The sequence below is a fragment of the Ictalurus punctatus genome, chromosome 14 (assembly GCF_001660625.3).
Source record: "Ictalurus punctatus breed USDA103 chromosome 14, Coco_2.0, whole genome shotgun sequence".
Classification (NCBI taxonomy): Eukaryota; Metazoa; Chordata; class Actinopteri; order Siluriformes; family Ictaluridae; genus Ictalurus; species Ictalurus punctatus.
The window spans coordinates 1981928-2003855 of record NC_030429.2 but is presented as its reverse complement, the minus strand read 5'-3'; the positions used below and the strand labels follow the sequence as shown (position 1 = coordinate 2003855).

The following is a 21928-nucleotide window of genomic DNA, read 5'->3' as shown; positions in this document are numbered from 1 at the left end:
TGTGATTCCGTGTACTGACTCCGTGTACTGAATCATATATTTTATATATTTATTTATTTATTTATTTTATTATTATTTTTTACATTACCACAAGAGGGCACTACACTCACCTACATTATAAGATTTTTGTCAGTTTGATCAGAAATTGTGAAAGGAATTAACACACCTTTGCTGTACTTGCACATCAAATGAGAGGCATGGGAAGCATCCTGTTAATTCTTCCATATCAAATCCATAAATCTGACACAATGTGTTTCCCCAAAAACATAGCAGAAGCAGTTGTTTCACTGACATTTTATTTACAGCCCTATGTACAAGTCAGCATATAATACACTTTCTGAAAATTACATGATCTCAAATTGTCAAAAATGAGTCCCTCGAACACATCGTAAGTAAAATAGAATTTCTGCAAATATTCCTCCACACCAAAATGTTCAAATGGAAAATATAGGCTTTGCGATAGTTCCATTAAACTGTTGGCCGTTTCATCGCACAAGCACACACACACACACACACACACACGACATACAGTAAACACACACACACACACACACACACTACATACAGTAAACACACACAAGCCAGAATTACCAGGGTCTGTTCCAGAACAACGTCCCAAACTCAATCTTAAATCCTGAGTTGAATCGTGTACCTCTGGATTTGTCAGCTAAAGCTACAATCAGCTCGTTTGACAACGATGATTCTTAAAGTCTATTTTCCTGAACGGCTCCTAGGAGTTGTTCCCTATCCGTACAGGGGATAGATGTGCTTCACGTGGAACATGTTAGGACTCCATTCACAGAGCACGATTACCAGAACAGTCTTGTCATTCGTGTTTCCATTTTAAGCTGGGGGGGGGGCATTGTTTCATTGCATTTTACAAATATTAAACAACAAGGCACACAAAAGCATTAAAAGCAGGAGTATCAAACATGCTCCTGGAGGGTCACGGCCCTGCAGAGATTTGTCTCTCTCTTTCTACCGCACCAAATTCAGCCTGTATTGGCTTTTGCAATTAACTGAATAGTTCAATTAGACGTCATTTTAAAACAGGACTGCAGTCTGACGCCTAACTCTTAATTACAGATGTGGAGGACCAAATGCCCTGCAGATTTTGCCACCTCAGCCAACTGATCTAGGTGATTATCGAGACTTTCACAATTTGGACCACAGCGTTTTGAGCAAGGATGTCACAGTGTCACAGTTAGCCATGGTTAGCCACGATCTCTTATACCTTAGAATGACACACAGACACTGAGAAACACAGATACTGGGCGTCATTTAACAAGCCGGACACGGACAGATTTATTCGTAAATCGTTCCTCCTAGTATTTACACAAGAACTTTGGTAGTAATGAAGATCTTGTAATTTGGGGGGTTGTACCCTACTCGTGCTCCTGAAAAAAAACACACGCATTTTTAAAATCCGAGTTTAAAAACAGATCATTGAAGAGCTGTACAAGACCAATCAAAGCGTAACAAACACCACAGCGCTATTCACACTGGCGAGCGTGGCGAGAACTGTCCCGTTGCCATTGGTCAAATGTAAACTGCATCTTTTATAGCCAACAGAGCTGACGTGACACACATTAGCACAAAAGAACACATTCAGCGTGTACACTCGTCGTATACATATGATCGCTTTCCCTTATAATATTCTCTGTTTTTTCTATTTCTAACAAAGTGGCATGATGGTTTCCTAATTACATACTGCATTCTTTTAAATGATCTTAACGAGAGGAATAAAAACCGAATGAAATTTAAGAAAATACTATTTTGTCTCAACAGTGCAGTGTGCAAGGACTTTACTACAGAACTCCACCATATTCCGTGTGAATGCTGCAGTTTCGCTCGATAGATTACTTTGACCTTTCATTTCTCTCCTTGGAAAAAAAAAATCGTCGTCAAGACGGGTTCCTTCATCGTAAGCAGAGCTCGTGCATAAAAGTACGACTAGACGGGAAGGAGCGCGGTAGTTTTAGAGAGGAGAGACCAAAAAAAATATAGGAGAAAAAGCCGTCCCTGCTGTGGAATAAATGGAACGAACGGATCGAGGGAGGAGTGTGAAGTTACAGACAGCACGGATCACTCGCAGGCCAGTTTGCTGTCGAAACTGGACAGGCCGATGGCGAAGGCTTGCAGTGCACACATGGGGTAGTTGTAGTCCAACGTGAACACATCCTCAGCAACACGACCGAACTGCATAACGATGTAGTCCGCTGCATAGACACAAGCACGGAGGGAAAATACATATCGATATGAAAGGGATAGCTGTTACAGTGCTGGAGGGAGAGAAAAGGAAACGAGCACACAGTCGGCGAACGTCACTGTACTCACGATCGTTATCATGGACGATCTGAAAGTTTTTGACCGAAGCCTGTGTGACCCTCCCGTGGAAGTTGAGCACGTAGGACTGTGTATCGTCGTTCCACACCGGAGCTTTATTGTGCAACTCGATCAGGTTCTCCAGTGAGCGATTTTGCCATTTGCTCAACAACGACTCCTGGTCCTGTTAACAACGATTAAATAATAAGAAAGAAATGAGAATCTTTGAATGCAGTTGAATATTGATTTTTACTGAGCGGTGCCTGTATGAAATGATTCGCTACTTAAATATATTCCTGTGGACTTAGTTAACGACGTTATCACCGACTGGACTGCGGCGACAGTGATGGAAATCCGGCACTATGACGGGTAACTTTTATACCTGCCTTAATCTGTGGACTAAAAATACGCACGGCTCACACAACTTCAGACAGAACAATAAAGACGTACGTTCGTGGGACGAACGGGAACACGCTCGAAGTTCATGTTCATGCCAGGGATGACGACGGTCATCTTGCGCGGGCCTTTAAATCCGAGTACGTTGGTTTCCTACCGAGTGAGAGTATAGCACGTATGGTCATCCAGCTGCAATTCTGGCCTGTCCAAAATAAGACCGGGTATAATCATACTCACATAGCAGATAGCTGCTAGTTCCTGCCGTGTGCTGCTCTCTTCCAGCAGAGCTCCAGAGTTCTTGCTGGGGTTTGTGCCGTTATCATACACAGTGAACTTAGTCCCCATCAGATTCGATCTGAAGTCAATGTGAACAGAAGGAGAAACGATAAGGAAATAATAAGGAAGGCAGACGTAGCGTGCAAAGAGACGCGCAGATGTTTCAAATCTTCAGATTTAAATACCGTACTGGTTTTGGTCAAACTTCATGCATACAGTCTCTCCTCTAGAAGATTCAGAGCATTCGAGGAATAATGAATGAAAACCTGTAACATTCGACAGGGGTCCAGTGTCTGGTTTTGTACCTAGAAACACTGCGACAAGGCAATCTTCTTCCTTGGGTTTAATCAAGGAGTAGTACTAAATAAAGCTGCTCATGTAGACTGAAGATGTTTGCTCAGAGCTTGTTAGTATAAAGTACGACCCATGTTAATACGCAAAGTCCACACTTGTGATGTTCTTTGGAGAAAAGCGGAAAAGATCGCAGAAGAACGTACCTCAGTTTTCCCACGAAGCTTTCGGCCTCGCGAGACAGATCTGTGGCATCTACTGATATCAGATAGTTGGAGGTCTTGCTCTTTTTCCTCTTTCTACCAGCCAATAGGAACAACTGAGAGAGAGAGAGAGAGAGAGAGAGAGAGAGAGAGAGAATAATAGATTTTATATCAATCATCCTGGTAGCAAGTGTATATAAATAGATGAATAATATCGCCTTATTGTTTCATATCTATACAGACCACTGTGGTTTAAAATGCCTTGAACATGTTGTGTGTACAAAAATAGTTTGTTTACCACCGTTCCAAATGTTTGAGCCGAACATAAGAGATAAACAGTGTACGCGTGCCATGTCCGTCTACGCCTGAACACTCTGCACACTCTAACCTTCTTGCCATCCTCTCTCTCCAGGTGCATGAAGTAGGTGGGATATAGGCCACGGTCCATTCCCTTCTTATCACGTGTGATACGGCACTTTACTGGAACGCCACGTGGGGCCGGTCGCAGCACAAATTCCTCCAGATTGTCCACTTCAATGGAGGGGCCTTCTGCCGTGGGTGAGGCCACAGTCACACACTCCTAATGGGAACAGATATACAGTGTTCAAACGCATCAGTGGAACGACAAAAACCTGTGCGTGTGTATAGAGTTGGGGGTAGGGCTGCACAATTAATCGGATATCGATCGCGATTACGATTTTGACTGCCCATGATTAAACGAACATGATCTACCGCAATGTTAACGTTTAAAGTGCGTCCTCCGCTAATAGAAAACTCCACTACAGATTAAATCAAGCGCTTCCTACACTTATAGCCAATCGCCATAGAGCGGCGCAGGGATGACGTCATGTTGTAGTGCCAAAACTCGGAAGCACTGTTAGCATTTTAGCGCTCGAGCTGCCAGCGTCGCTGCGAGCTCCAGTGCTTTGCGCGAGGGGAAATCATGACACTAGCACGATGCTAAATGGCACTACAGAGGTTGTCGGGGACATTAAACGTCATCACGCCAAACAGGAAAAAACTTCGCAGATAAACTCAAGACTCTATAGTGCGACCATTTCACGCGCATTCTTGACTGAAAAGTACTTTGTGCGACTGTGAATAAATATTTATTCGCACCGGTGCGAGTGACCTGTTCGGAGTTGCATAATACAATCAGAATAAAAACTACAGGAAGTCCAAAATGCATCTACACCGCGCAACAGTTACTTTCACACTCCTCAGTCAACCGAACAAGTGTGTAAATACTGCAGAGAAGCCATTATGATGACGAGAGTAACTCTGTACATCATCTGCTGCTCTCAACTTCCCGATCTCACAAACTGCCATCTTTTATTGATCCCGCAAAATGTCCTGAACTGTCCTGATTTAATCCCCCAAAAAACGATATCATCAGCAGACATGGCAACACAGTACTGGGGAACCCATCTGAAAGGAACAACTGATAAACAAACAGAAAACTAATAAAATGTCAAGACAGAAGATGTGCTTAGTTATAAATAAATCATTTAATATTTTAAAAAATAGATATAATCATTTCATAAAATATAAATAAAATGATAAATGAAATAATGTTTAATTACTATGGGTTGCATTTAAAAATCAGTTTGACATTAATCTTAGTTTGCTATATCCTTAGAAAGCTATTAGCCTTTTTCCTAATATGGATCATGCTTGTGTTAGTCTACTTTTAATTAGGACTCTTTATTGTTTAAGATATTTAAAAATAAATATTTTATGCTGTTTATTTATCAATTAACCAACAGTATTTCTCAATTCTATTATTTTAACTCAATTAACAGTGACCATGAGCAGAGAGCTTACATTTAACTGTTTATGACCTCCTGATTAAAGCTTAAAGAATAAAAGATCGGTATCTGGATCGGTATCGGCTGTAAAAATCCTGACCGACGCGTCCCTAATGAACACCATTAAACTAAAGCACTGTGCATCTGACGGGTAAATGAACTCATCCAATCACATCCTATATGAGATTATTCAGATATCTACACAATATACACAGAGCGGTTCGAGAACTGACTCCAGCCCAGAACCATGACAGTGGAAATGTCTAATAGTGTAGCTTTAACTTTATTTAAGAGGAGCAGACTTCAAACACTGAACATTGAGGTGTATTGTATTTGTTTACAAGGTAAACAGGTTAACGGTTGTTTTCTGCATACAGTCTGTAAAATTAACTGAAAATTTTACATTTAGTTTATCAGAAGGTAAATTAATGTGTCATGGCTCACACTATGTTCCTACATTAACGTTACCATCTCTAAAAAAAAAAAAAAAAAATTAATAAACATTTTTTTTTGTTTTTTTTAAAAACCCTCAACTTCAACTGTGCTCCTAAATTTTTGTAATTAAAAGAAATTGTCTTGCGTCTCTCCTCCTGTAAACACAGTGATTGACTTTTCTGCATACGCCTGAATTGTTTATTTGGTTGAATATTGTTATATTTGACGCATATTTACATTTGGTTGATGGCATTTTTATTTTTACTCATCCTATATTTTGGGTACAATTTTATTTATGTTCTGCTTCTACGAGATGATGCACTTTAAGGACCGGTCTAATTTCATGCAAAGATTCGTACATTAGCAGGAATGTAGCACGACATGGAGGTGAAAGCAGCGGTCTGTTTATTTAAATGTGAAAGTGCAAGAAAAATATGTTGTCCCTAAAATCAATGAATAATCGTGATAAATGATCGAGATCTCAATATTGATCAAAATAATCAGGATTATCATTTTGGCCATAATCGTGCAGCCCTAGTTGGGGACCGTACTGTGCTGGACTTGGTACTAGATGCGGAGGCAGGACGTGTGGACTCTGTATTAGGGGAAAGAGAACCGGCTCCGTCTTCATCATCATTATCATCGTCGCTGACTTCATCGTAGTTCATGCTGTCTGAGAGTCCTGGGGAGAAAATAAATAAATGAACAAGATAAACGAGATTCTTGCGTATGTGCCACAACTTAGAGCTAGAGGGATGAGTTCAGGTTAGAGACCTCCAGAAAAGGAAGAAAGAAAGAAAGTTCAGCTCAAATAACCTGCTGTTGGATTTACAAATAGTGTGGGTGAATTTGGGATTCGGTGTCCCTCAGAGGAGAGTTTGGTAAATAACAGCGAGCAGAACTCACTGACTGTCTCAGTACGCCCTTAACTCAACAATGGAGTGCAGACAGTACATAGCTCATATTCACAAGCAGCCACGGTGTGTTTGGTTTGACTCCAGCGGTGTATTGTGTGTACTTCTGTACTCACCCCGTCTTTGCAGCAGTGTGTGTATGTCCGTTTTGGGTTCCAGCAATGTTTCAGTGTCTCCGTCTCTCTCAGGCTCCTCAGGTAGAGGGGGAGAGAGATTCTGGGGCGGGCTGACCGTCTGCACTTGGACCTTTGTGCCCAGTTCAGAAGCCTCTGGACCTAAAAAAGCTGCAGGTCCATCAATACCTGCTGGAGAACAAGGATCTTTTAACACCACTGCTTGAGCTTTCTGTAATGCTGGGAGAAAAGTGGGTGCCAAAACTTCCTCAAACTGTTGCCACAATGTTGGAAGCACAAAATTGTATAGAATGTCTTTGTGGCCCATGAGGCTCTGACCCTAACGCAAAGTTTGGGGACCAGTCACCTTTGAAGCTTGCTTGAGGTGATCTCCTGATAGCGCCCCCTTGCCATGTGGTTTTGTAAAATAAGGCTATGTACTTACGTGTACAAATCCTCCCTCTACTATCCCTCTACTATGCCAGATACCTCCCCCTCCTTACCATCAAAGATGACATCATTGGTGATGCTGAGGCGGGAGTCGACAAGCAGAGCCTGTTCCTCACTGCGGCGTGGCCGAGAGCGGCGTGGACGAGCTTCCGGGTTCGGCTGCACCATCAACGGCTCCTGTCGCTTTCGCCGCTGCTTCTGCTCCAACAGCACTCTCTACGTATCAACGGAAACTCGGATATTTCACACAAACACGCACAACACTGATGCTGGAAGAGTGTTCAACTACAAAAGAGCGGCTTATTTGTGAACTAAGAAATGCAAGCAAATACTTGGTCACATCCTGTAGCGTTTAGTGAATCTGCACTGCACACACAGCGGTTGAAGCCAGAGGGCCTGAGGTCTACTCTCCAATGGTTTGAAGTAAATCACTAAGCTCTGTACTCACCTCACCGCAAGCTTATCACAACTTACAGAGGCTACAGAAATGAGCAGTCACAAAAAGGGCCAGTCATTCAGACAGCCCTGAAGCATACATGCTTTCACATACAAAACAGGGAACCAGCACTAAACACGAGAGGCACACGGCCCCTGCCGAAAGTACTGGAAGGGCAAGACCAATAATTTAGCTTTTCCTATACACTGGGTTTTGGGATACATTTGGGTTTGGGATCAAAAGATGAATGAGACAACAGATTTCCTGATATGTACATCCAGATGTGTTAAACAACTCAGAACATGGCACCTTTAGTGTTAGACCACCCAACTGCATATCGCTTACTTACAACAACTGCATCAAGCCGGTGACCCACCGACATCACCAAAACTGTTGGTTTCTTCTTTTGCGTAGCTTTTCCAGGATTTTCCCGCAGCTTCTTTCAGCTGTTGTTTGTTTCGGGGGGTTTCTCTCTTCAGTCTCCTCTTCAGGAGGTGAGATGCTGCTCAGTCGGGTTTGTGAAGGTCTGGTGATTGACTGGTCCAGTCTAGAACCTTCCACTTTCCCCCTGATGAAGTCCTGTGTTGAGGTGGAAGTGTGTTTTGGATCGTTGTCTTGCTGCATGATGAAGTTCCTCCTGATTAATTCGGACGCGTTTCTCTGTAAACTGTCGACAAAATGTTCCTGTAAGCTTCTGAATTCATTCTGCTGCTCCATCACGAGTTCATCACCAATAAAGACTAGTGAGAATGTTCCAGAAGCAGCCATGCAATCCCAATCCAAGACTCTACCTCCACCTGATGAGCTTGTATGTTTTGGATCATGAGCAGATCATTTCTTTCTCCACACTTTGGCCTTTCCATCACTTTGGTAGAGGTTCATCTTGGTTCTGTATTTCTTTGCAAATTCCAGTCTGTCTTTCTGATTCTTACTGCTGATGAGAGATGTGCAGCTTGTAGTATGGCCTCGATATTTCTTCTCTCAAAGTCTTTTTCAAATGGTCGACTGTAAAACCTTCACCCCTGCCCTGTGGAGGTTGTTGGTGATGTCACTGACTGTTGTTTTGTGGGTTTTCTTCACAGCTCCCACAAGGTTTCTGTCATCGGCTGTTGTTGTTTTCCACGGCCAACTATTTCTCTTTCTTTCTTTCTTTTTCAGGACATTCCAAATTGTTGTACTGGCTATACCCAATGCTTCTGTAATGATGCGGATTGATTCTCTCACTTTTCTCAGCTTCTAAATGGCAAGAGTAGATATTCAGAGCTATCAACTGTTTATACAATCAATCTATAACAGGGTACATCTGGGCAACAAGAAACACCTGTCAGTCACATGTTCCAATATTCAGCTTTTGATCTCAAACTCAAATGTACTCAGTGTATAGCAAAAAGAAAAGAATTAGCCTTGCTGTTCCAATACTTTCACAAGGGACTTGGCAATCTAAAAATCAATACTCTCTCTCTCTCTCATTTTTTATATATATATATATATATATATATATATATATATATATATATATATATATATAATATATATCACACACACACAGAGAAGACACAGAAGTACACAGGTAAACTCTAGAGACTGTTGTGTATGTAAATCCCGGGAGATCATCAGTTTCTGAAATACTCAAACCAGCCCATCTTGCACCAACCTCCATGCCACGGTTAAAAAGTCACCGAGATCACACTTTTTCTTCATTCTAATGTTTGATGTGAACATTACCTGAAGTTCTCGACCTGCATCTGCATGATTTTATGCACGGTGCCGCTGCCACCTGATTGGCCGATTAGATAACTGCATGAATATTCAGGTGTTCCTAATAAAGTGGATGGTGAGTGCGCATGCTTCCTGGAATTTCACCGTCTGAATCGGACATCTGGGTAGCTAAAGCACAGCAACCGTCATAACTCATGGGAAGCCCAGCAGACCATCCTGAATCTTTTGATAAAAGGGGAGGTGAAACAGATTCTGCACTTCCCTTCACTGCAGAGTTAAAAGCATGTGTTCCTATAGAAACAGGATCTAGAGGCTGCACAAAGAGGCCTCTGTCCTTGAATTACCTTTCCTTCTTTCACAGCTGTCCAAGCGCTTCCTCACATGTTTTGCCAGCGAGAGTTTAACATACAATTCCTCATTTCTTCTTTTGTCTCACAGCATGTAACTTACTACCGACTTTGGGATTCAACAAATGCATCCTTTATTCTCAGCTCAACCTTTATACATGGTTTTTAAAGTAAAAGTACGGATAAATGTGCCGTTACTTTATACGGCCAAAAGTATGTGGACACCCGACCTTCACACCGTACGTGTGCTTCCTCGAAGACAAAGCGTGTGAAGACAAAGTCTGTAGCACACAACTGTATAGAATGTATTTGTATGATATAGCATTAAGAATTCCTCTTCACTCAACTCAGAGGCCCAAACACTGTTCCAGCATGACGACGCCCCTGTGCACAAAGCGAGCTCCATGAAGACGTGGTGTGTGAAGGTTGGAAGAAGGTAGAAGAACTCGAGAGTCCTGCACAGAGCCCTGACCTCAACCCCACTGAACACCTTTGGGATGAACTGGAGCCTAATCACATCAACATCAGCGCCTGACCTCGACCTCAACCTCACTCACGCGCTTTTTTACAGCATTTGGCAGACGCTCTTATCCAGAGCGACTTTCACTTTTATTTCATTTATAAACATACATACATAAAAATGTAGCAGTTGAGGGTTAAGGGCCTTGCTCAAGGGCCCAACAGTGGCAGTTTGGTGGTGCTGGGGTTTGAACTCACGACCTTCAGAGCAGTAGTCCAACACCTTAACCACTGAGCTACCACTCAAATCCCACAAATCCCACACAAATCCCCACAGCCACGCCCTGAAATAAAGTGCCAAACCTTCCCAGAAGATCAGAAATGATTCTGATGCTCATACTCAAGTTCCCTTCAACACACTTAGCACCAATTGACTCCGCAGTTACAGTTATAGAAGAGAAATTATTTATAAAATCACACGATCCTGCGTCACCCAGATGAGGACGGGATTCCGTTCGAGTCTGGTTCCTCTCAAGGTCTCGGAAGACAGAAAGACGGTGAGATGGAGAGAAGACGATTAGAGACAGCAGAGAAAGAAGATGAGTGGCAGAGAGTGAATGAGTGAGACAGACCTCACAGACGCAGAACAACTCCGAAGGGAATGTGTAAAACACATACAGGAAGTACTATGGTATTACTGGGTATTTCCCAGGATAAAGGACGTTTGCATCGTATCTCTGGTATGCAGAGAGCAGATGGCTTTTGGCACGTGTTCGGGATGAACTTGTACCCGTGTTTGGATAGGCAGTGTTTGTTGCAAGTGTTCTTTGCATGATCTAAGGCAAGATCTTGAAACAAGAAAAGCAGGGCAGCAAAACAAAACACAGAGTCGACAGAACGAGCGAATGCGGAATAGCACTCGAACGGCTTTATCCGTTAGCGTTTCCAAAGGAGTGCCCAAACCCCCGTTCTCAAAAATCACCCCTAAACGGTTATGTTTCACGATGAACCAGATTGATTCGTTATATAACGTGGAGACCATCGAGCAGGTCGGAAGTCACCAAACTCTGGATCCCTGGATCTCTGGATCTGGATCTTCTAGGCTGTGTTTTTAGCACAGCAACTGAGGCGTTTCGTTCTTTCACGAAGCTATGAAGGATACGAGACACACATTCGGGCCACGTCCTAAACCGCACTTACCAGTTTGAAGACTACTCATTATGCACATTATGCACATCCTGCACTTTGTGGCAGTTGAGACCTGAATTCCCTCTGATTGCGTACTGACTTCTTGCGCTTGCAGATTTTGGGACATTTCTGCATTGTGTTAAAAACTAGATACTGCATTCGTAAAAATCTGTTTTCAAAATGCTTCTAGACAGTATTATAAAACTATTTCATTTACAAACATTTTAAGCAATAATTGTATTTATTTATTTATATATTATATATATATATATATTCCATTTTTTTGTAAATTAGCAGCTTTTTGGTTTGGAATTTGAGCTTGAAATGACTTTGAATAAAGCTGGTCAATCAAAGAGTTCTTTCGTTTTTAAACTGAAAACGTTGCCGAGTGGCTGATATAAACGGTGAATTTGTTGGACATCCCACAGGGAGGTGGTGCACACGGTGACCTTAACGATGGCAAAACCGAAACCGTACATAAAATAATCCGTCTCTCTCACCTGTTTCTCCAACTTCTGCTGTCTCAAGCTGACGCCGTCATCGTTCAGGGAGCTGCAAACAAACAAACAAAAAAAAAAACCTTCCTTAATCATTGACCTACATTGACGAATAAAGAACTTCATAGTAACGATGACCTGGCTTCAATGAATGGACCTACTACTGGAGCAGACACCAGAACACAAACACCACACGGGCATAGATATCTCCGCATTCATTAAAATTTCAGACCTGCTGGGTTTCAGACGACTTGCTGGATCAGTAACATCACGGTGCCTGTAGTACCGTTTAACAGTACTTATATTGTTGAGTCTGGTGAATTTCTTGTGTGTTTATTACGTTGGGTTTTGAGGTCTGGAACCATGCGACAACTTTGATTATCTAAAACACGTAGAAGAATGACTCCATTGACCAACTTCCCTTGTATGAAACTTTCGTCACGATGTATTCTTCTGCATACTGTAGCTTTGCATCTCCTTAATCATAAAAACGTGCGACACTAGATCATACTGAACATAATTTAAATGTATTTAGTAGTTTGTCTTTGTTCTTCTATACCTAAATACTGCACTGATACTGTAATAGCCATAATGCTCAGCATCACGCATGTAGGAAAACAGGGACGAGGGTTTTTAATAGAAGAAAACCATCCCACAGTTGTGAAGCATGGTGGTGGCAGCATCACGTTGTGGGGATGTTTTGTCGGGAAAGGGATCGATGCACTTCAGAAAATAGATGCCCTCATGAGGAAGGAGGATCATCTAGAAATACTGAAGCAACACCTCAAGACATCAGCACGGAAAATAAAACTTGGGTCGCATCTCTCACAGAGATACACACTCAACAGCTAATCGTCATTGTACCTATACAAACAGAACTCCAGCATATCTACATACACACAGATCTGCTTTGTCGTTTCTGTTATTTCTACTGTACAGGTGTTTGAATTTCCCCTATGGGGGATCAATAAAGGTGCATCTAATCTTAACTTGTCTGATCTGGTTCTTCCAGCTGAACAGGGACCACAAAATGGCTTAAATCAAAAGAAATCAAAAACATCATTTCAATACAATTAGGACTGTGTACCTTTGCTCTCCTACATCAGAGAACTGTAACGATCGAGAATCCGACTATCCGAGATCATCCACAAGAGGATGCGATCCCTTTCTGGTCCCTCTCGAGGTTTCCTCAACGTGTTGTCTCACATTTAAAAAAAAGCTACACAAATGAAAACTGTATGGAATTGAACTATAAGGAATCACACGGCAGCTGGGAAACCTCTTCGAACACATCAGAACGTTACGCTGCATTCGAACTAAAGGTAAACGAGGAAAACCCGAGTTCAGCAAGTGACGTCAGACCAACATGGCCGCTCGCATCATTAACAGTAAACAAAATAGCACTGCTTACCTTTAAAATGAGTTATACTGCCTAGACGTCATGTTTAGATCCATCAACATGGAGATATATTCGCTTGTTAAACCTATAATAACACTGACTGTACAGTTCACTGGATTGAGGAGGTAAATATACATCACTCATCGCAGTTAGCTGGCTAGCTTGTTGCTAACAAAAGACAAACAATGAGGCGTCCATGTTTTTTCCCCCTCCCACTTTGTTGCTCTAATGCACAGAGGTTGAACATTATGTAATTCTGATTTCCATCTTCCCATATACAAGGGAAGCCAAAGATAGAGTACATGGCCATTCCAGAGTTATTCCCCCTTCACTTTCCACTAGATTGTGGATTTGTGTTCATTCAGCTACAAGAGCGTTAGTGAGGTCGAGGTCAGGTGCTGATGATGCGATGTCGAGGAGGCTCCGGTCCCAGTTCATCCTGAAGGCGTTCAGTCGGGATGAGATCAGAGCTCTGACGTGTTCTTCCACTACGACCTTAACACACCACGTCTTCATGGAGCTCGCTTCGTCACGCACAGGCGCTTCGTCACGCTGGAACCGGTTTGGGGCTCTAAGCTTCCGACCGAGTGTGGTGGCCAGGTGTCCACAAACTTTTGGCCATATCGTGTATATGAAAGGTGTTTGAGGGTGTTAAGAAGGTTGAAGTGTACTTATTTTTTCACACGACTATGCGTTTGTCTGTAGCAAGAAAGATGACCTAAAACCAAGAGACACATTTCCAGGGCCAAGTAGAGCAAGTGAATTTATTTTCCGAACCCTGCCCAAACAACCCTGTCAAGAGGGACCATCTCTAATCGTTATAAAACTAAAGGATATAATCGGCGTGATCATTCCCGAGAATATATTTTTATTCGTTCACACGCATAATTATTCCTGTAAAGCATGGGGGGTTTTTTTAATCGTTGTATAGCTCCTACACAATTTCATACTGAACCTTCCACCCGAATGTCACTCTACGCGATCAGGCGCTAGTCACTGTGAGGACTCTGGTGGAAATGGAGTGGATGTGCGTCGGTCTCACCTGGCAGTGGCGGCGGAGGAGAAGCTGCTCGAGCTGGAGGGTCTTTGTTTCCCCAAGGTCATAAGAGACGGACATGAAAGGAATAAACACAACACATGAAGTTAGTGAGGACGCGGCGAGGCTTGGTTCTGGTTCGGTCAGTAATGCAGAGATCCTCTCGGTACCTCTCGGTCTTCTGCTGTGAGCGCAACATGCTGCCTGGATTCTCCTCTAAAACACCGGTGCTGCGCCTTGACTTAAGGCTTCATTGTATGAATGTTTCATGGTGTGTGTGTCTGACACAGCGGACACAACCATGACACCTACTTGGTAACCATGGATACTTACACGACAATAAATAAATAAATAATGAAATAAAAAGCCATAGTCCAGAGCTGCCCTTAGCTTTACACCTCAACCCCCCCACCCACCCACCCACTACGCTCCCTGCTAGAAAACTGAACAATGCACAGAGAGAACAGTGCGAGTCGAGCACATCCTCCACCTAATTATCCTCAAAGCTAATTGTATTCGGCGAGAACAGAACTGACTCTCCTCCACGCAGCGCAGGTGATAAGCAGAACAATGCCATCTGAGCCGGACAGCGCGCTTTTTTAACACGGATGTGGACAATAGTGGGAGGAAAAGAGGGATGAATAGGTGTGAAATAAACGAAAGAACTGCCTAGATGAGCTCCTGCGGCGTGTGATGCTGAAAGCAGACAACATAACTTTACAACAGCAAAGGAGAGCGATATATAAACCCCTTCCTCTGGACCTCACTATTTTATATATATATATATATATATATATATAAGTCTATAAATCTGAGAGTGCTAGTGAAAATGCTTCCATTTTGCACTCTTTTCTCATTTCATACAATTTTCATTAGTTATATTGTTAGACAAAAAAAAAAAAGTAGAAAAGTAAATCTCTGAAATATTGACACGAATGTCGGAGTTCCTTCGTATTTAGTCCGTCTCCATTTTGGCTTTAACGACAGCGTGCGCTCGAGCCGGCGCGGAAAATCGGTTTTAGACTGAATCCGTCGGCGTGTCGTCTGACCGCATGCTTTGTTAGAAGAGAAGAGATCAGACACGAGGAAAATCTGATCTTTTGTACGAAGCAGTTTACATGGTCGATATGACATATTCGCTTACATTTAAATAGCGAGCTAGAACTTTTTTTTAAATATTCCAAGTCCCAGATTTTCAAAGTCGTGTCAGACTTTTTGACCCCGCTACATGATTAATATACGGTTTTAACATCAAATCAGCTGCTTCGAATCAGTTTGTTAGTGCGATTTTGTTTTTGCTAGTGCGGTATCTCAGAAAGACGTATCGTGACAACGCATCACGATATGGATGGTATATCGACACCCGTCGCTCAGCTGGATCACATGATCACCGCCGCTGTGACCTCACACCTAGAGGTCGTAGCAAAGTCAAAGTCCACGGCCACTGTTTCGGTGAGAACGTGTTATCAGAGATACACGCACTCCTGTGCATTGCAGTGAAAGCACAGAGACCATCTGATACTCAGCGGTTGAAAGCAGCTGAGAAGTATTTCTGACATGATTAAAGAAGGATGCACAGACCAGAGAGATCGTGCAGTACAGCTTCCTAACTACGTAAAAACAAACGTTGCTCTGCGCAGGTTGTACGCATGTACCTGTATGACCAGCGGCTGTAGACGGTCCGAGACGACGTCGAGACTGAATCCATAGCACGCGTGCGTGAGTGAGTGAGTGAGTATAGTCCTGACGCGACCAGATCAGACAGCCTCACCTGCACTCAGGACTCGGGTCTCAGGTAATCAGGTCGTCCCCTCCTCCCTGCTTCATCATCTTCCCCCTCCCCTGAGCCCTGGTGATCACTATAGCAACAACACCTTTCAAACATCCTTTGGAGACGCTGAGCAAACAGCGCATGGAAACTCAATCACCATCATCTATACGTTTCTGACGTCTGATAAATTATTCATCCAAACTCTCTGGAAGTCTCTAGCAGATTTCTAACACTCCGCGGTGACCATATTAGCACTAGATCCAATACTGAAATATCCGATCCAGTCAGATTGGACCAGGGTGCAGATCATCACTATCATCATCATCATCTAATAGCACTAACTCATTTTCTTCCACAGAGCACACAGAGGAGAGATAGTTTCCAAACAAAGAAAACACCAGAGGGAGGATCGCAACGTTGCTGGGACACACACACACACACACACACACACACACACACACACACCTTTGGGCATGGCTTTCTGCGTACAAGTGTGTATATCGCTCACTTTTCTGTATCAGCCAGACACCATGGGGTGTAATTAGTAAAAATCCGCTGAGCAAAACAAGACCAGAATAAACAAAGGTTCCAGAAGAAATCTCAACAGAGTACAGGTCACACACTGACACACACACTCACACACACACACTTACAGGGAACCTCTAAGGCTGTGTTCAAGGACTTTTTGGTATTCATCAAAACCACATCTGTTGCCAATGACTTCGATGTGAACCCCGATATAATAATCGTCGATATCGTGATGGATTCTGCTTCGTGATATTCCGCACAATACGTCGTACGATGTTTTGAGATCGTCGTATAATTCGATAATCTTCGACGGCCAGAAAGCAGCTGATGTGACGTTAAAATTTGGTGCTTACTCTTTAAAACATGTTTGTTTCTTCTAATGTCTGTAGCGTACGAGACTCTACTACATCACGTCTCACGGAGACAAGCTTAGGAGTCGATATGCGTGTGTCGTCATGGCGATGACGATGCAGGCCATTCATAAAAACCCATGTATTGTTACATGTTTTGAAGATGCAGAGATTTATCAGCAAGAGAGATCAGAATTTCATTTCCTGATATTTATATCCAGATGTGTTAAACATCTTAGAACATGGCATCTTTTCTTCAAGCAATCAAAAGTATTGGTACATGTGACTGACTGGTGTTTCATGTTGTCCAGGTTTGCCCAGTTAAACTGACCGATTGATGATTAACAGCTCTGAAGCTCTACTCTCGGTTTGAGCCTTCAGTTTCATGTGCTTATATGAGCAGTGTGTGAGAAAAGGGGGAAAATCTATCAGCGTCATCGCACAACCATTGGGTATAGCCAAGACAACAACATGAAATGTCTTGAAAAAGAAAGAAACCGCTGGTGTATTAACAATCAGATATGTAACAGGTCAGCCAAGGAAAACAGCTGATGACAGAAACACTGAGAGAACTGTGAAGAAAAACCCAAAAACAACAGCTAGTGACATCACCGACAACCTCCACAGGGCAGGGGAGAAGGTTTCACATTCCACCGTTCGAAGAAGACGTCGAGAGCAGAAATATACCGCACGATGGAAACCACTCATCAGCAGTAAGAAACGGATGTAAAAGGAACTCGCAAAGAAATACAGAGATGCGCGACAAAAGTTCCGGAACCAAGATGAACCTCTACCAAAGTGACGGAACGGCCAACGTGTGGAGAAAGAAACGACTTGCTCCTGATCCAGAACGTACAAGCTGATCTGTGAAACATGGTGGAGGTAGTGTCACGGCTGCTTCTGGAACATTCTCACCAGTCTTTATTGGTGATGAACTCGTGATGGAGCAGCAGAATGAATTCAGAAGCTTACAGGAACATTTTGTCGACAGTTTACAGAGAAACGCGTCCGAATTAATCAGGAGGAACTTCATCATGCAGCAAGATAACGATCCAAAACACACTTCCACCTCAACACAGGACTTCATCAGGGGGGAAAGTGGAAGGTTCTAGACTGGACCAGTCAATCACCAGAGCTTCACCTAACTGAGCTTTACAGAAGAAAACTGCAGCGGTTTGGTGATGTCCCTGAGTCGCAGGCCTGATGCAGTCACTACAAGCAAGAGATATACAAGCAAATATTAAGTGTTATTTGCTTTAAGAAAGAAAGTTTACGAGGTCATCCGTATAATTTAGAGCACAAGCACTTGTAATAGAATCCTAATCACATGTAACTGAGCAGCTGGCAATTACAGTATCGTTATCACACGATTTAGACACTCGACATTCTGTAGTCTTAAACGACAGAAGCCTGAAGATTCGGGGAAGCGAAGCCATTGAGCAACACATGACGGAAACTGGCTGCTCCAGCCTCGTGCTTTCGGTAGCTTATTGTTCGGCTGCCATTCAGACTTCACCAAGAGTCCTAATCATGCATCGTAAAGGAAAATCTTTGGTCAGGAGTTCAAGTTGGATCGACGGTGCCGTTTAGTACCACTGCAACTGAAGACAAAGTTCTGACAATTGGTGTCTCAATGGTTCGGAGGCCGAAGTGAGATCTCAGTGTTCCACATGGGTTCACTTAAGTTCCTCCGAGTCCTGAAGCCTGAAGTAGAGCTCCCACCAAATCCAAAGCTGCTAGTACTGCAGTGTGAGTCACCGGAACACCGGAGGATGAAAACAATAAGACGATAAACAACAGCGGCTTTTCTGACCCGTGTTCAGCTGCGCTTCCTTGATCTTTGAGGCGAAGGCGAGGGAGGATTAGTGAGACGGGAACTCCCCTAGAGCACCTGATCATCCGGACTTGCTGCTCTGCTCTGCATCATGATTTGACCCTAAATCTCCGCCTTCATCCCGTGTCCAATACGTCACGTGTAAATCCCTGCACGGCCGAATCTAGTTCCGTGACCACTGGCTATTTAAGAGAGAACCAACCGTATATCCGAATCAATATCCGAATTCTCATCGCTTCCTCTAACTTACTTACCTTCCAGCGCAGGTTCTTTAAACTCACAACAGACCTCCAGACATGAGCTCACGGATACGGCATTCATAGACTCGACCGGTTCTCCAGAAACTGTCCGAGAAGTCCTCCCATCCACCAACTTTAAACGGTTCTGCACTGCACCTCCCAGCAGGACTCGGTCATGCTCAAAGATGATGAACAAGTGGAAAACCCTAACCCTTCCAGTTTCTAACGACGTCCATCGTATTCATTCCACAAACTACATGTAGTCGCTGGTCCTCACAAAATGGTCCTCACGTTTAAGCTACAGTGACGCGAGGCTTGATCAAGGATTAAGGCGAGACACTACAGGCAGAAATCTCATCGAACTTTTTTTTGTTCACTCACGACCAACAAATAATCGGAAATTTACCATCTGAGCACAATCACGTCACGTCATATCTCCCTGAAAAGCTTGTTTCCAGATGTACGTGTCAATATAACTGTCAGTACGATACACACGTCAACTTCCTTTATAAACTTCCATACACATTTGTGCACCGTTCCCCTCAAAATAACGACTTTCTATATTCTCAACCAGGAGTTTCAGTTGAGGTCATGAAATGATACATTCCAGATGTTTACAACTGTTGGATTTCTGTCCGGGGGGTTTTTTTTTCTTATTATTTATTTATTTATTTTTAAACTAAAAGAAAACTGACATGACATTTTTATACTGTACCTACGACGGCGTTTTCTTGATTAAACGGTAAAGAAATGACTAAACCGTTCCTGCGAGAAAATCTTCCCCTGACAGATCCCCGACATTTTGTCTGGCTTTATCGAGTACGCAATGTTACGGATATTTAATCAGACGGAACCTTTATTTCCATTTCCAAATCAGGAAACGAGGTCAAAAAGGAGGGCGGAAAAAAAAAAGATACATTTTATTCATTTTTCCTTTTAAATGGCCTGATTCACACCTAGTGACTTGCTTTAACTCTTTTATACATGAATGTATTTATGAGCTTATGGTATGTAAAGCTTATATATATATATATATATATATACAATTTACTTGAGCGCGTGGCTTTATTTAATCATGAAATCTTTATCTTGGATCCAGTTAATCTTTACTAACATTCTCAAAATATACATATACCTTCAGATATTTTCCTATGAATATTAAGAATGTTTGTTTACAAAAGCATTGGAAGATTGTTGTTGTTGTTGTTGTTGGAGCTCCAATGTTTTTGTTCACTCCTGGCATTTCTACACATGGACAGTCTGTTTACTCATATTTAATCAGATATTTAATCAAATTTAGGAGTTAAAAGTGTAGTAAAATACCAGTTTGTATGCTCTGAGGTTTCTCATCCTTCGACGCTAGCTCTAGCTAAGTCTGCCTCTGCCTCTGAGCTGCCTCTGCCTCTGCCTCGTGCGGGGAATATTACAGATGTGTGTTATTTCTGAGCTACATTCACACTTTTTCCTCAAGCATTTACAGCCCGAATATAATAAGCACACAGGAGTGTATATGTTCCACATATGTAACGGTGTGTGTGTGTGTGTGTGTGTGTGTGTGTGTGTTTTAACCAACACAGAAATCTCAGTCTGTTTGTCTGTCGATGCTGTAAACGCAGGAAGCTAACGCTAGGCATTTAAGAAAAAAGAAAAAAAAAAAAAGTTACGAAATAAACAACCGAGCTTTACGAGTTACAATTTCATCCTGAGCTCAGATCCTTCATTTATTTCTCTCAAAGTGTTGAAATCACGTGTCCGTGCCAAAAATGAGTGAGCTTTTACCTGATATAGTAACTCATGTTTATCTGCGGTTGCTATGGATCCCCCAGCTGTTGCCGCTCCCTCCTCGGCGCCAGAGTAACTGTCCTCGGCTATAAGAAGCGGCCACTGCTTGGTTACCGCCGGTTGCACGTCTCTACAACCCCTCTTCCCATTCGTCCATGCCGCTGGGTGCTGGATGTAAAAACCAGGATAATTGGGTGGAAGGAAAATGTTGCCAGATCACCGAAAACCCCCAGAATTAGATGAAACCGTTCAGTAATTGCAGAGGAATGATGGTAACACGCCACAGTGCGGTTAAATTCTCCAATCTGATTGGTCAGAAGGACAGTAGACCCGGCTGTAACACGGCCGATTGGTTCATATCAATGCGCCTGTTACTGTACTGTTCCTATAGTAACCGCTCATACACAGGGACTGTCGCCACGGCAACAACAACAAAAAAGGAAAAGTCTATGTCGTGGGTGTGGTGAATTATTTTGTTTGTTTGTTTGTTTGGAGATATTTATTTAACGTGTATGGAAGGAGTCTCCAGTATCAGCGCTTCGTAACAGTCATAGTGCTTTGTAAAGTTTCCCAGGAGAGAAGTGCTTATGCTTTTTTTTTTTTTTTTTTTGGTTCCTCAGTAAAATGATGGCAAGCTGCGAAAGAGAGGGGGGGGGTAAAGTAATGAATGTTTATCGCAGATTTAAAAAAAAAAAAAAGATGCAAATCATACAACATTAAATCTTAACTATAAACACTTAAACTGTGTGATTTACCATTTATTAATAAATTTAGCATTTAAATCATTGCCAAAACACTCCAGAATATACAAAAAACAATCCACTTCATGGTGGTAACGACACCCCCCGCCCCCCATCTTGGATTATTTATCTTTATACTACAATTAGTTCCAGTCCACTAATTCGATTGGACAAGTGATTGGACTGCTATTCAGTAACAGCCCTGGTGCCTCATGTCACTGTGCGTATCACTCCGCTCGTCTGTCTTCGCTGCGTAAAATTCCAACTCCGGCAGTAGTTCTTTACATGGAAACCGTTACTACACCTACTACAGGCTGTCTGTCAGGCTGTGCGTTACCATGGCGACACGCAAACGCTCTATCCAGCCGTAGCTTCATTGGGATATATTTTTA

The 21928-nt window shown here is 42.7% G+C and overlaps 1 protein-coding gene across 3 annotated transcripts; it reads right to left on the bottom strand.

Annotated features, from left to right (window-relative positions):
* Window positions 1-278: 278 nt before the first annotated feature.
* Window positions 279-21127, bottom strand: tulp3 (TUB like protein 3). Of its 3 annotated transcripts, none has more exons than XM_017486187.3 (12): window positions 20794-21127; window positions 14299-14340; window positions 11861-11912; window positions 7265-7427; window positions 6765-6953; window positions 6286-6416; window positions 3880-4071; window positions 3495-3607; window positions 2959-3076; window positions 2776-2874; window positions 2338-2509; window positions 279-2219 (listed from the first exon to the last, which is right to left on the bottom strand). In XM_017486187.3, exons 1-12 carry the CDS (start codon window positions 20808-20810, stop codon window positions 2086-2088), a joined length of 1422 nt encoding a protein of 473 aa, XP_017341676.1. In that variant the 5' UTR covers window positions 20811-21127; the 3' UTR covers window positions 279-2085. The 3 variants fall into 3 exon arrangements, with proteins under 3 accessions (XP_017341676.1, XP_053541868.1, XP_017341678.1); XM_053685893.1 differs by having other exon boundaries at window positions 6765-6950; XM_017486189.3 differs by lacking the exon at window positions 14299-14340 and having other exon boundaries at window positions 20794-21126.
* Between the last annotated feature and the right edge of the window lie 801 nt (window positions 21128-21928).

What these genes read in the sequence shown, in the direction of transcription:
- tulp3 (XM_017486187.3), bottom strand. An exon ending in AGCAGAAGTTGGAGAAACAG is followed by an intron (nt 7,428 to 11,860) that starts GTGAGAGAGACG and finishes GTTGATACGTAG; the next exon opens with AGAGTGCTGTTGGAGCAGAA. An exon ending in AACTAGCAGCTATCTGCTAT is followed by an intron (nt 2,875 to 2,958) that starts GTGAGTATGATT and finishes CTCACTCGGTAG; the next exon opens with GAAACCAACGTACTCGGATT.